This window comes from Phoenix dactylifera, chromosome 7, assembly GCF_051530095.1.
Source record: "Phoenix dactylifera cultivar Ajwa chromosome 7, Ajwa_hap1_PhDact_Kaust_v1.1, whole genome shotgun sequence".
Lineage (NCBI taxonomy): Eukaryota > Viridiplantae > Streptophyta > Magnoliopsida > Arecales > Arecaceae > Phoenix > Phoenix dactylifera.
The window spans coordinates 28,335,223-28,348,554 of record NC_143196.1 but is presented as its reverse complement, the minus strand read 5'-3'; the positions used below and the strand labels follow the sequence as shown (position 1 = coordinate 28,348,554).

General features: G+C 36.4%; 2 protein-coding genes across 2 annotated transcripts; both read left to right on the top strand.

The window, feature by feature from the left end:
- Nucleotides 1–6,124: 6,124 nt before the first annotated feature.
- LOC149753212 (chaperone protein dnaJ 20, chloroplastic-like) lies at nucleotides 6,125–6,601 on the top strand. Its single transcript, XM_089924077.1, has one exon. The coding sequence runs from the start codon at nucleotides 6,125–6,127 to the stop codon at nucleotides 6,599–6,601; it is 477 nt and encodes a 158-aa protein (XP_089780203.1).
- Nucleotides 6,602–10,035: 3,434 nt separating this feature from the next.
- Nucleotides 10,036–10,577, top strand: LOC149753211 (non-specific lipid transfer protein GPI-anchored 11-like). The gene is made up of 2 exons (XM_089924076.1): nucleotides 10,036–10,375; nucleotides 10,480–10,577. The coding sequence occupies exons 1-2, from the start codon at nucleotides 10,036–10,038 to the stop codon at nucleotides 10,575–10,577; spliced, it is 438 nt and encodes a 145-aa protein (XP_089780202.1).
- Nucleotides 10,578–13,332: the final 2,755 nt, after the last annotated feature.

The window sequence follows — 13,332 nt, the reverse complement described above, 5'->3', positions numbered from 1 at the left end:
CATCATCATGTTATTTTTCTTGATCTATCTACAAAGTTCAGAGGTATTATTGTTGTCTGGAGTATGATATTTTAGGTAGCCTTATGAAACAAGCAATTAGCATAGTTCTGGTTAAGTTGCTTGTCTTTGTGATCCTTCAATTTGTAGGGAGTTGCACTCATTCAACCCAAGAAATCGACACAATTGGGTTATTCATTGTGAACCTTAATCTATGTATCTGCACACAATTAATTTTTGCAACTTTTTGGATGAGGGTACATGTCTTTGTGATATTTAAATTTGTAGGAGGGGTGCGTGCTCATTCAGCTCGAGAGACAAAATTGAATAGTTTTTTTGTCTCCCTGCTAGCATAATTACTTCACATTCATGCACGATACGCTTGATATAAAGCTTTATGTATCTTGATACATAAATTCCCACTTTCATGTTGTGTCTCTCCCCCTTCACAAGAGTACTGATCCAAAAGATGCATATTTAATGAGTGTATCTGTAAGTGTGTGGAGATGGGGGTGGTTATTGTTGACCCGACCTGCACTCAGACCTGCCTAACCCGACCTGTTGGGTTTTCAGGTCAGGTTACGAGTTAGGTTGGTTCAGATCAAGTCTCGTCAACCCATCAGGACACATATTATATTGGTTTATGTTATCGTTTTGTTTGTTTTCAAATTGGAATTATTTTGTACTATCTAGTTATGGATATGTAGTTTATATTATTATGTTAGCTTGTTTTAGAACTTAACTTGGTTTTTAATACTTGTTTAGAGATTTGTGGTTTCTATGGTTATTTCATTTACTGTATGATGTCATGTGATTTAGTCCAAAACTATGGAAAAAAATAACCTATCTATGCAGTATGAAGTCCAAAGTTAGATAGGGCTTAGTAAAACAGGTCAGTGGGTTAGCTAAGTGTCAGATTCGGGTCGGGTAGTCAACTCATTGGAAGGTCAGTTCTGGTTCAGATGAGGCACTATGGGTTTTGATATGTGATCTCAACCCAACTTAGACCTGCTCTGACCCACAGATTGCCATCCCTCTGTGGAGAGTAGTGATGAGTGGAATCCATTTAGACCTGAGAGTGCCACAACCAAGCAGAAAGAAAGAAAGCTGGGCTTCCATTTTATATGGTGGGATTTTTTTTACAATGTTTAGGAATTTGATATGATTATATGTATTTTCAGGGAGTTTGGGGCCTTTATAGATTCCCAGATGGTTTATCCATGGAATAAACCATATATAGCTGGAAACTTTTATCCTGAGCAACCTGGATAAGAAAAGTCATCCCTCAAATGGAATGAAGAAAAGTCATCCTTAGCAATCGGGTGCTTCCCGCAATTGCTTGGATTCCTCTCTCTAATTGCACTTTCTCTCATTTGGTGCAATACATGGATTTATTCCATGGACAATTTATCCAGGCAACGGTGGACAAATTATAAAATGTTTGATATTGTTTTAACAGGTCATACATATTCATTGTTGAAGCAATTAATGATTTTCTAGGGAACTAATCCAGGGGGTATCGAAGGTAATTTGTTGGTTCACTGCAGAATATAGGCCACAAAACAGATTTTGCAAGGCAAAACTGGCGAGGTATTATATGTTTATTGGCTTCTGACTATGAGCATGGCCGGCTTAAGTTTAGCAATGAAGAAATTTAGACTAAGCAATGATCCCAACGAATTCAACTTCATGTGTGAGAAGATCTTGTTCAATTTTTTTCCTTGTCTTGATTTCAGTCTCAACATCTTCTTGAAAAGAAACAATAATTGTGGCACAAATGAATTATATAGTATTATATATAGATTTATTTATGTGTGTGTTCATCTAAAACAAGTAGAGAACAGGCCAGAACAATGAACAACAGCAAAACCACCATAATTTATAAGTCATAACTACTGATAGCATCACAAATTTTTTGGCAAGTTATGAAATAATTAAATGAACATTGATTAGTTTGATTTTGAAAAATCATTTGACAAGCAAAAAAGTTATAAATAATTTGATTTTTTTTTTACTGTACCTAAAGGTTATAGTTGTTCTAATTTTCGAGATTAGAATTCAATCCTTTTTTCCCTCTTCCTTTTCCCTTTTTTTTTTTCTGTTTTTGAGAATATAACTCAATCTTCATTTCAGCATTTTATTTAGAAATGCCATTGAAAAATTCTCAGAAAAAAGAAAAAAGAAATGGTATTAAAACTTAAGCCAACCTATCACATATTGCTGACAATTTTATATTAAATTTAATTAATTCAAATGAATGAAATATACTGAGACTATGGACATAATAGTTGGCCAAGACTGCCCATTCTTTCTTCTCCATTATGCTCCCTTAAATCCAGCCTTTGCTCTCTCACAAGGATCCAACCGTCTCCTTGGTTCACAGGGTTGAGCCTTTCTGAAGAACTCTAGCACCATCTCCCTTGCTGTCTCCCTCTTTCTCAACTCATTATCATACTTTTTATGCAAAGCGAGCTTTGACAGTGTCTCATAAACTCAGTGTGGCTCAACGAACATTCTCGTGAGCTCATCCTTCCCTGAAGGAGGGTAGACATCAGGATGGTGCGTAAAAGCCATGCTTCTGTAGGCCTTCTTTATCAAATAAACACCCGGTCTCGGACTTGAGGGGGAGTACTTTGTAGAAGGTGGTCTCTACCCCCATGTCCAAGTTGTTAGCTCTACAATGAGAATGTGTTGAGCTTGGAAGCATTAAACTATGTGAGCTGAAGCTAATGGTAACACCACCTGTTGTTTTTATTGTACGAACTTTGGTCTGAAATCGACTTAGAGATGATGGAGGGAAGGTGGGGAGAACTCAAGATTTGTAGGAACTGGTGCGTGGAAACGAGTGAGGAGTAGGTGACAAGTAGCTGTTGTGAGGTGTTTTTCTCTGGAAAACTTGAGGTTGATTGAAGAGGCCGGAATATTTTCAGAGGCTTTAACATTTCTTTGGTGCTTTTTTTTTCGTATCAGTCATAGTTTCTAATGATTGAATGCTATATGACAAAGGATCGGTTGGGTTGTGTTGACCATACAAAATATTTTATTAGGGCAAGATGGACACTGCTGATTCTCAGTTGGAAAAAACTTGATAGTTTCACTCCTGTGCTAAGTAACAATTTTTGCCATATGGATAGCAAAAGGAGATTCTGATGGAAAGTTATACTTGATGCCTTGAGATCTGGCAATACTCAAAACTGCCCACCTCAATGACTTGTTTTGCGCCCGCCTGGCATTTGGGGAAGGATGTGCTTGGTGCAAGGTAGTGGATGGCTTTGGGTTAGTGGTGTGCTTGAGGTAATTGAGATTGAGACTGATCAAGCCCTGCTTGAAATTTATTGAGTTTGAAAACTGAAATTAAGTTTCCTCATTTGCTACTTGATAAAGTCTTATTTTGAACCAAGCCAGATCAGCTTGATACCCATTACCAAGCTGAAATCAGTTCGAGCTTTATCTTGATTCAAGCTCAATTCAAGTTTCAACTGAGCTCGGTTTAAGCTTGATTCAAGTTCACTTCAACCTCGGGTGACTAATATTATGTTAACTGAACTGAAGTCAGTTGTTGGATTAGATCCAATAGTTAATTATATGCTAATTAAGTTGTATTATTATAGACCAACTTTGAGCCTCATTTCAAAAAAAATGGTGGAGATTATTTAGGCCTGACACAAGAGGAACACCTCCTAATGAAGGTTGGAACCTGGAACATCCTTTTCACGGAGAGGTGAAATTACTGGGATATTGTTCATTTTGTGTATATCAAGCTGTTACTCTTATGATAAGATGAGATAATGTATGCCTGATGGCCGTTTATGAAATCCGAAATAAAAGGGTTCCATTTAGAACTACTACTAAGGCCATCTGCTTGTGCACACTAAATTCATCTGAAGCTTGTTTTCAACAAGAACTGCCAATTTGTTTTCTTAAAACTGCAGTATTGGACTTTAAAATAGACCTGGTGTCTGATCTATTTCAACTTCTAAACCTGCTTGGGGTTTTCCAGCTTAGAGAAAAATTAGACTACAAGATCTGGAGCTGGCACATATAGCTCTTGGTATAGGATTTTATCCTTAGAAGTGGTAGATTATGCCTGGTTGCTAGAAGGTTGTGAGGTGTCATGTTTTTGTAATGTTAAAAAACTTTAGTGCGGATGGAGGTCAATAATTGAATAGATCAGCCAAGGAAAAACTTGATCAAAAGGACTAGGTCATTCTTGTATTATTGTCTTCTTTTAACAAACCTTCTGTCATGACATATACTTCACCTGCTATGAGGTTGCCCTCGTGCCGGTTCTGCATAACTTCACTACAAACATCTGCTTCAGATCAGGGACTCGTTGAAGAGTTTGGGATCCCTTTTGACGGAATGAAGCATTAAAAGAGTTAGAAAGGGGTGTTGAAGAGGCTGCGGCATGTGGGTCATGGCATGCTAATAGTTTGGAAAGAGGAGGAAAACAGAAATTTTCTGAATGGCGCTATTTTTGGTCTGAAGCTGATCAAAATATTAATTACTTCCTCAGTGATTGTTTGAATTGGTTCCTTGGTAGACCCAAAGGAAAGGTGGATGTGGTTCTTCTGAAGTTGCTCAAGTAGTTTAACCTAGGGGTTGTCTTTGTCCAGTATGGATGTACTCTAGTTGGTTGTCTTGGTTACTTTCTTGGGGCCCTGCATGCTTCCTGTCATCGTTTCCACTCTCTGTTTGAAGTTTGTTGGATGCTGTCTGATACAAACCCCACCTATCTTTTCTCCTCAAAATAAAGGAATTTTAGCTGTTGTATATGGGAAATCAAAACATAAATATTTAAGATATTTTTTAAGAATCTTTAAGATATTTCCTAAGCCATGTCTATCGACTAAGCTTAGCTAGGAAGAATGCAGCATCAGAGCACCAATGCATCTCTCTTTTTGAGAAAACGCAGCACATTTTTCCACGGGTAAGTTAGTCTGAATGCAATTTGTTATACAATTTGTATCTTTTGCTCTTTTGGTTACACTTGTATTGCTTAAATGGTTCAATAAAGTTCAGGAAAGATAGGTTCCCAGCACTTAACATCAGTGTTTAATACAACATATGTTTGATCTAATAGCAAGGAAGAGCTTATCCCAAAGTACATGAAAGCTAGATTGTCTTCTTATTGAGATACTTTAATTGATCATACTGCCGATCAAAATATACTTATGATGTTGAACATTGGTTTTGTACCGTTGACTCATCACATGTGGACTCAATTTATGTGTCAACTTTCTCTGGTGGCAATGCTCTTTAACGCTGAACCAGTCTTCCGTGCGACTTAATGATAAACATCCCTTGGCATTGGTGGCAAATCATCCAAATTGCAGCAAACTGAGGTTTCTTCCATGAGTAGTTTAATCTACCCTAACTAAACAGAGGTGCAAGGAAAATTTAATAATTGATTTCGTAGTTTAAGAAGGATTTGGCCGGCAATCACATGCTTCTTTTAATACTAATATATTACTACATTGACACAATAGACTAAATAAGGATGAACCTTAGCGCAACAGCGAGGTTGTTCTATCGTGATTTGGATGTCCTGGATTCGAAAGATAGAAATAATCTCCCCACACGTAAGAGCAAGATTGTGTATATCTGACAATTTTCGTGCACTAGGCTATATTTTTTTTTTTTTGATGCAACATGCTAAATCTATGATATAAAACAGAGAGTAAGACATTGACAACCTTAAATTCTATTATAAAAAAATCATATTTGAGATTAGATAGCAATGAGGTCCACTTTTGGTATATATTTATTTGTGTATACAAGTCTTATGTTTTATTTGGATGATTGATGATTCCTTTTGATTTAGATTTGGTGGAATAGTTTAAGATGGAGATCAAATTCAGTTGTAAAAGGGACAACAGGAAAGAGCCAAATAACCATCAACGACAACATGACCAATTCAAAGTCTATGGATCAAACCCTTGAAGTAAGGTTATGGCAATCCTTGATATTTAATAAAAATTGACCGCTGAACTCACCCAATAAAAACAAAGAGCACAACTTCCACTCTGCCACTTAAGAACTCTATTTACAGACTCATTAGTCTCCCATCAGAATTCCCTTGCATGTTTTTTTCACCAAGTCATGCACCATTCTCAAACTCCTTCCTATGGATCCTTCAGTTGTGTCTAGCCTTAATACAGGAAAGCTTTATGCAACCTTTCCTGTAAGGAGGAATCACAAGAGCTGCACCATTGCATGCAAAGCTATCCAAATGAGCTTGGGAAAGGAGGTCAACTACTATAAAGTTTTAGCACTCGATTCGAAGAATGTGGGTGTCGAGGCAATCAAGAGAGCTTACAGACGCATGGTTCTTCGCTACCACCCTGATGTTTGTCCACCTTCAGAGAGAGAGGAGTCCACACAAATGTTTATAGAGCTCCAAAGGGCTTATGAGACTCTGTCCGATCCAGTTTTACGTGAGAAATATGATCGTCAGCTGGGCTTGGTTGAAGTGGGAGATGAACAAGAATTCAGAGGAGCAGGGAGAACCGTATTTCCCAAAGAAGTGTGGATTAACCAGCTCAATGAACTGGAGGCCAGGTCTGCCGAACGCATTAGAAAGAAGAAATTTGGATATAGGTAAAATATGAGGAAACTTTTCATTTTTCTTCAGTCTTTAATTTTATTTATTTGCCTGTACATTTATGATTTTCTATCACCATGGGAGGGCGAAGAAGGAATGCGCATGCTGTATTGTTCTGTTCTCTCTGGCTCTGTATTTTTTTATTTTTTTTGCTAAAGAAACTCTGGCTCTGTATTTGGTGAGCAAATAGAATTCTGTAGGAGCCACTTGCTGTGTTGGTTGGGACTCTCCATGTCACCCACTAAATTGATAATACTTTTCTGGGAGAAAATTTTGATACAAGTATGATATGTATTTACGTTCATCCTTCTTTTTTTTTTCCTTGAAAATGGAAAGCAAGGTTCGCATAGCTATCTAAGTTAGGTGTCAAACATTGCAAACTGCTCAATGACCTAATTGCGGATTAATGCAGTTGGTAAAGTCATTAGGTTACGATACCCAATGACCCGGGTTTGAATCCTGCCTGAATCCTATAGGACCTCTGGCCTGTATCATATTTAGTATTTTTTTAATTTAAAATCTAAAATATAAAGGGGAAAAAAAGATTTTCTTTTAAACTCTGACTCTAAATCTGATTCAACCAGATTTGAAATTAGAGTGAGTCTTTCTTGTTAGGTTGGGTTTTGAATGTTAATACCATTAGAATTTCTTTTTTCTGATCTTAAAAAAAAAACTTTTTGATTTCAATTTTTTAGTTTCTTCTGGTTGTTTTAAATTCCTAGTTACTTGTGAACTTCTAGTTTTTGAGCTTTCTATTGCTTTTAATAGTTGGAGAAGTATAGGTTGGGTTCGGTTTAGAATTTTTAATCTATTACTTTTAATTTGTCTTCCGCCGTGCTACTTTGATCTCGTGTGAGATGAGAAATCTTATAGGATTCTTTACTTGCATCACTCCAGTAAGATCTCTAAGGCATGTATGGAGGTGTTCGAGAGTTTTTTTTTTAGCATTTGTTGGGTCGTTTGTTCCTTTGTTCTATTATGTTATGTTTTGTTTTGTTTCATTACATTTCTCTCTTTCGTTTCTTTCTCTTAATCATAGATTCCTTCTTTAATAAAGTTCCAAAGTGGGAGGGTTCCTAATCCTCTTCCCAATTCTTAGAAAAAGATATACTGCAGCTCTTCCTCTCTTGGCAACCCCTTCTTTCTAACAAATACACTCCCTTCTTCAACAAGATTGTATCTCTTCTCGTTCTTTTCTCTTAAATCTTGCTTGTAATTCTTGGTTTCTTTTTCCCCTCTGTCCCTGTGTTATCTTTCTTAGCGTAATATAGCAGGTGGAGAACCTTTGCTCATCCTTTTCTCAAAAAAAGAAAAAAAAAATGTATATAAAGTAGTCTGAATTTTCGCTTGAGCAAGTCTACATACAATTCTTTTTTTCTAAGAGAAGAAAAGGTTATTCAAATGCAAATACTTGATAATACACCATTCAAGACTTGAACCCAGAAACATCAAAATGATAAGACCATTGTAACAACCCTCTCAAATTATTTATAGTAACTCGTAAGGCAATAGGAATCATCTGGTCATCTTTTGGAATGACAAATTGAATCTTGCCCATATCATAATACGTGCTACGTTGAGATCGTAACTTACGATGATATGCCAGCAGTCCAAACCAAACAATCAATAGCTGAAGTCTCTCAATTATTTTGGTCATATACGTCGTAAATTAAGCCGGCAATCTTCACACTTGCCGTGACACTACGATACTAATGGGTAGATATCGCTTTAAGATTCTAATGAAAGACAATGCATAAATGTCATAGTCCAAGAACACCAAAATGAACATACCAAAGTGATACAAGCTATCCAATTTGCACCACTTCAGGATATCCGACTTGAGTCATCCTCTACTTTGCAAGCCACACACCCGTCCCATTTCTCAAGGATTTACCTTGGCTCCTGGATCCTTATACTGATGGCCTAACCACTCCATTCCATCACGTAAGCAGTTCCTCGCCATTCTAGCCATGGAACAAGTGCCGGTGCCATAAGCTCCTCGCCAGGATAGAGCCCTTGGCCCACTCATAAGTGACACTAAATTTAAGAGCCCATCGTTGGGAAACAGTTCAAGATCTCACTCAAAAAAGACTAACCAGAAGGTATTATTTGAATTCTTTGATCTTGTATAAGTACTCAAGATCTACCCAACGAATAACCAATGTGAGACTAGGGGTCTTCACATACTCTCTTTGTTTAAGCTCTAACGTTCTCGTCAGGCTAAGAGTTCAAATCCATTCAAATCACGATCGGCCCATGGTTAGCTCCAAAGAATCACTGTTTCACATAAGCTATAAGACAGATCCGTTCTAAGACTATTTGTAACAACTCAGGACCTAACCTCCAAAAATTAGCCTGAAGGTTAATTAGGTTTTTTGATCATATATAAGTACCCAAGATCTATCCAGCGAATAACCAATATAAGACTAAACACACGTCCGTACGGATTCTCACAGACACATACCTTGAATCCATGATATGTTCCACTCTCAAAAAGCAGTACATGTGACCCATGGGTAGCATCAAAGGATACACCACCTTTCATATCTTAATCAAGTAATAGACATGGCATATAAAACAACACTACCTTATAATGCTAGCTACTAAATGTGTAGCCCTCACATCCCCATCCGTATGTTGTCATGAAAAATATTTTTCAAATACACTTTTGAATATGTCCCTTTTCTTTTACAAGCACACCATTCTCATTAGAAAAATGAACATCTCCATTATATAAAATTACAGAGAGAGACAAAGAAAAAGAATGTTTAAGAGCAAGCATGGATTATATAAGCAAACAGTTCTGTTTGGTGGAATCACATTCATCCATTGAATATTTTTAATAAAATAATATGCAATGCACATGAGAAATACTAATTTCTTTAGTTCCACTCATAGTGCTAGCTATTCGATTTAGTTAGAGTTAAACCTCGCATGAACTGGGTAGACGTTCGAACCAAAGCTCGATCTGTTTGTTAATATAGTCCAAATTGAGTCGAATCATATTGGTCAAAGTATCTTATAGTCATTTTTGATGAGTTAATATTAATAGACTGGGATTTAAAGTAATCCGTGAATGAGGTCTACAACAACGATCACATGAGTTCTAATTTCGGCTCTAAGTTGGTCCTAGGGGTTAGACATTTTAATCAGATAATAACAAACTTACTTGCATTCTAACTTCACCATCTTAATTGTTCCGTCTTGTATTTATGCATTAAAGTAATGTGGCATATGCACATGACTCTTCTTTGGGATCATATCATTAGTTTTGGAGGTTTTGCACCCTTTTGTCTTCCTAATGAATGCTATAAATGAGCCACCATTTAAGCATCAAATTTAGGAGTTACAAACAATAATCATCTGCATCAAAGTATATGAAAGGTTAGCAGTTTTGTCATCTGTTCATCTTCTGAGGTACTCATAATTCTTCAATGGCCGCTAGGCCAAAAGAATTGGTCGTTTTGTTCATGGCCCTCTGGTTTCAAGTAATCAAAGGTGATGGTTCATCAGCTTCATCAGCACTGAATTGTTCTGGCGCATTCTTTTCGTTCGCTGATTGTTTGGAGTTTGTGGAGGATGCGTCCATGGTGGAAAAACCAGGAAAAGCCTGTTGCACTGGCCTTGAGGCTGTTGCAGGCCAGAGCATAGGGTGCTTGTGTGAGGTCCTCAAGGATGGGTCAAGGTTTGGTATCCCTATCAACATGACAAGGGCTCTCAGGCTAACATCTCTCTGCAGGGCTTTTGCTCAGCCCATGGAGCATTGTGTTATAGGTATGTGATGCATGTCTTGCTCTCTTTTGGTTTGTTCTTCTTCCCTGGAGTCATCTGATATTTACCTATCTTGCTCTCTATGATTGGTGGTACTTTGCAACTAGAAATTTTGCGCCGCAAGGTGCTCGATAGTCACCATCAAAAGATGGATAGCTATAAGACAAAATGGCCTTATGTGCCATACATGGTGCGTCGTCGTTGATAGCTGTCCATCTCTTGATGGCAGCCATCAAGCGCTGCACAGCACTCTACAGTGTGCGGATCGCCCTATCGCCCCCTAGAGTATCTTAGGTCAGGGGATAGAAGGTTATTCCATTCCAAGAAGGTAGAAAATGTTTATAGAGTTTTTATGTGGATGAAATCCAGATGGAACCTGGTAGTTAAATGGACTTAAGTTTCTTGGCCATCCATACATTGTGAGATTGGAATTCTCACTTGGCTTCCGCCATATATGGTACGGTGGATTGGTTCTTGGGCTTCTCCACTAATGTGCTGCAAGGTCATGCAGGGGCACTTCCTTGGATTGTCACCAGAGAGTTCTCGCAGCCCAAAATATAAAAGGGGGAGTTGGTTTCATTTATTATTATTATTATTATTATTATTATTATTATTATTATTATTAGAAGAGATAAGATTTGGCTAAGTACGATAATTATATAGGAAGTGAGTGGGTCAAGTTAGTTAACAAGAAAATAAAATCATTAATAAAATTTGTACTAAATACTAATGTCTCGTAGAATTAGTTCCAACATTTACCATAGGGCACTACAGAAAAATCAAACATTGCCGACACTTTTTTTTAGCATTGACAGAGATCACAGCTGCAAAATTCTATTTTCCTTTAGTGTGGGGAATATGTGGTTTGGGGTTTGCTTTGGGCTATTGGAGTCAGAATTGTTTATGAAATTGAATTAATCAAGGAAACACTTAGCATATATTTAGTACTCAAAGTTTAAAAGAAATGGATGTATATATGATTTTTCCCAGCTGATTCAAGGTGTATAAACTAATGCTATTTCTGTTGTTGATGTGACAGTGCTATTGCTATTATTTCCTTGTCGATGACTTTCCAATCCTTGTTTTTAACTTATTCAAGTAATAGCATATTGGAGATGTCATAATTATTTCTCCTATTTTATTTGTTTTACTTTGAGTTGATTTTAAGCTTTAACAATAATTTTATATTTTCTCTGATATTTCCTCTTCATAACTTTCCAATCCTTGTTTTGAACTCATTCCACCTCTTTTATTTGGTCTACTCTGCAGTCATTTTAACTTATTCAAGTGATAGTATATTGTTGATGTTCCACTCATTCATCCTATTTTATTTGTTTCACTCTGGGTTCATTTTAAGCTTTCGCAATTATTCTCTGTTTTCTCCAAATATTTTCGATTCTACACCTTAGCCAATTTTTTTCAAAATGCTGAATTTGTGACCATGCCAAGAATTTAAAAGTACCAGGTGAGCAGGGGACAAATGAAAGTACTAATAAAAGTACTTGTCACTTTTTCCAAAAATTTTAAAAATAGAAGTTTTATGTTCTATTTTTGTCTAAATTTCTGAGAATGTAAATGTGTTTGGCAGCCATCATTGTTTTCTATTTCCACAAGAAAAAAATAAGGGAGCATATTTAGTAAGAAAAAAAATATCTAATTTTGTATCTTTATTTTAAACATAAAAAAAGGACAATAAGTGATACTAAATAGCTAGGGTCTAAAGTTTCTTTATTTTCCGCCGATTACTATTTTGGGCAACAAAACAGCTTATTTAATGAATAAAAATGCTTTAGGAGTCTCCTAGCATACTCTTTCGAGGAATCATATGGATGAATGAAAGCAAAATTAGCGAAAGAAAAGATATTTTACTAAAAAAAAAGTCATTTTTGGTGCTTTTTAAAGCATGTAACAACATTTATAAGTGTCATGGACGCTATCAAAAGCGTCGCAAAAGCATCGGTAAACTAAGAGTAAAAAATCTTTTTTGCCGGCATTTTTTGAAAACGCCGGTAAAAATCGAAATTTTGCCGACGCTTATGAGCATTAGGCTAGCTCGGACGTTTGTCGATACTTATAAGCGTCTAACTCTCTTGGTTTTCACTGATGCTTATAAGCACCGATGAATAATGACCCAAAATCTGCCGTGCTGTTTTTGCAGTGCTGTGCCATTTTGTCGTCATGGATTTCTACCGGATCCGCCGTATCCTTGCATCATGTTTATCATGAAAAAGGGAATAAGAACGGACCAATATTGAATAGAAAAATTATATTAGAATTGAAGTCCAATATTCTCGGACTCGGGTCGAATCCCAAGCATTCACTTAGTAGAGATGATGCCAAGAGCTAGAAGAGTACAATGATTTTTTTATGATAATTATATTTGGAATGGAAGAAGTTGTACGCTCAAAGTGGACTAGAGACTTTATGACGGTAGAGATAACGCCAAATATAATATTTGTTTAGTTGGTTAGCATCTCTCTCCCGATGACTTGCTCTTGGAGGAGATCCAGTTCACATCACCCTATTGTTCCAAAAAAAAAAGTAATTAAAAGTTTATTATTATTAATTGTAGTAGTAGTAGGCTTTGCTCAACTCTTTTTCTGGCATATAACTTGCTCATATCTCAAGGCAATCCAGATGCCATCCATTAACTAAAATCCATATTCCTGGTAGCCAGTGGAAGCAATGGCGTTAAACCCATGCCATTCTGAAATTTGCATCTATTTTAAATTATTTAGTCAATTAAATAGATTCACATTTTTCAATGAATATAATTACACATACAGGATATCAAAATTAATATCTATATTTATTCTAAATGGATACAGATACGAATCAGATGTTAAGTATATCCATATGTGTTACAAACGGATACAAATTGGATATTAAATATATCCATATTTTTTTATTCAAATACGGATATAAATCAGATAACTTTTTGGATATTAATCAAATCTGAG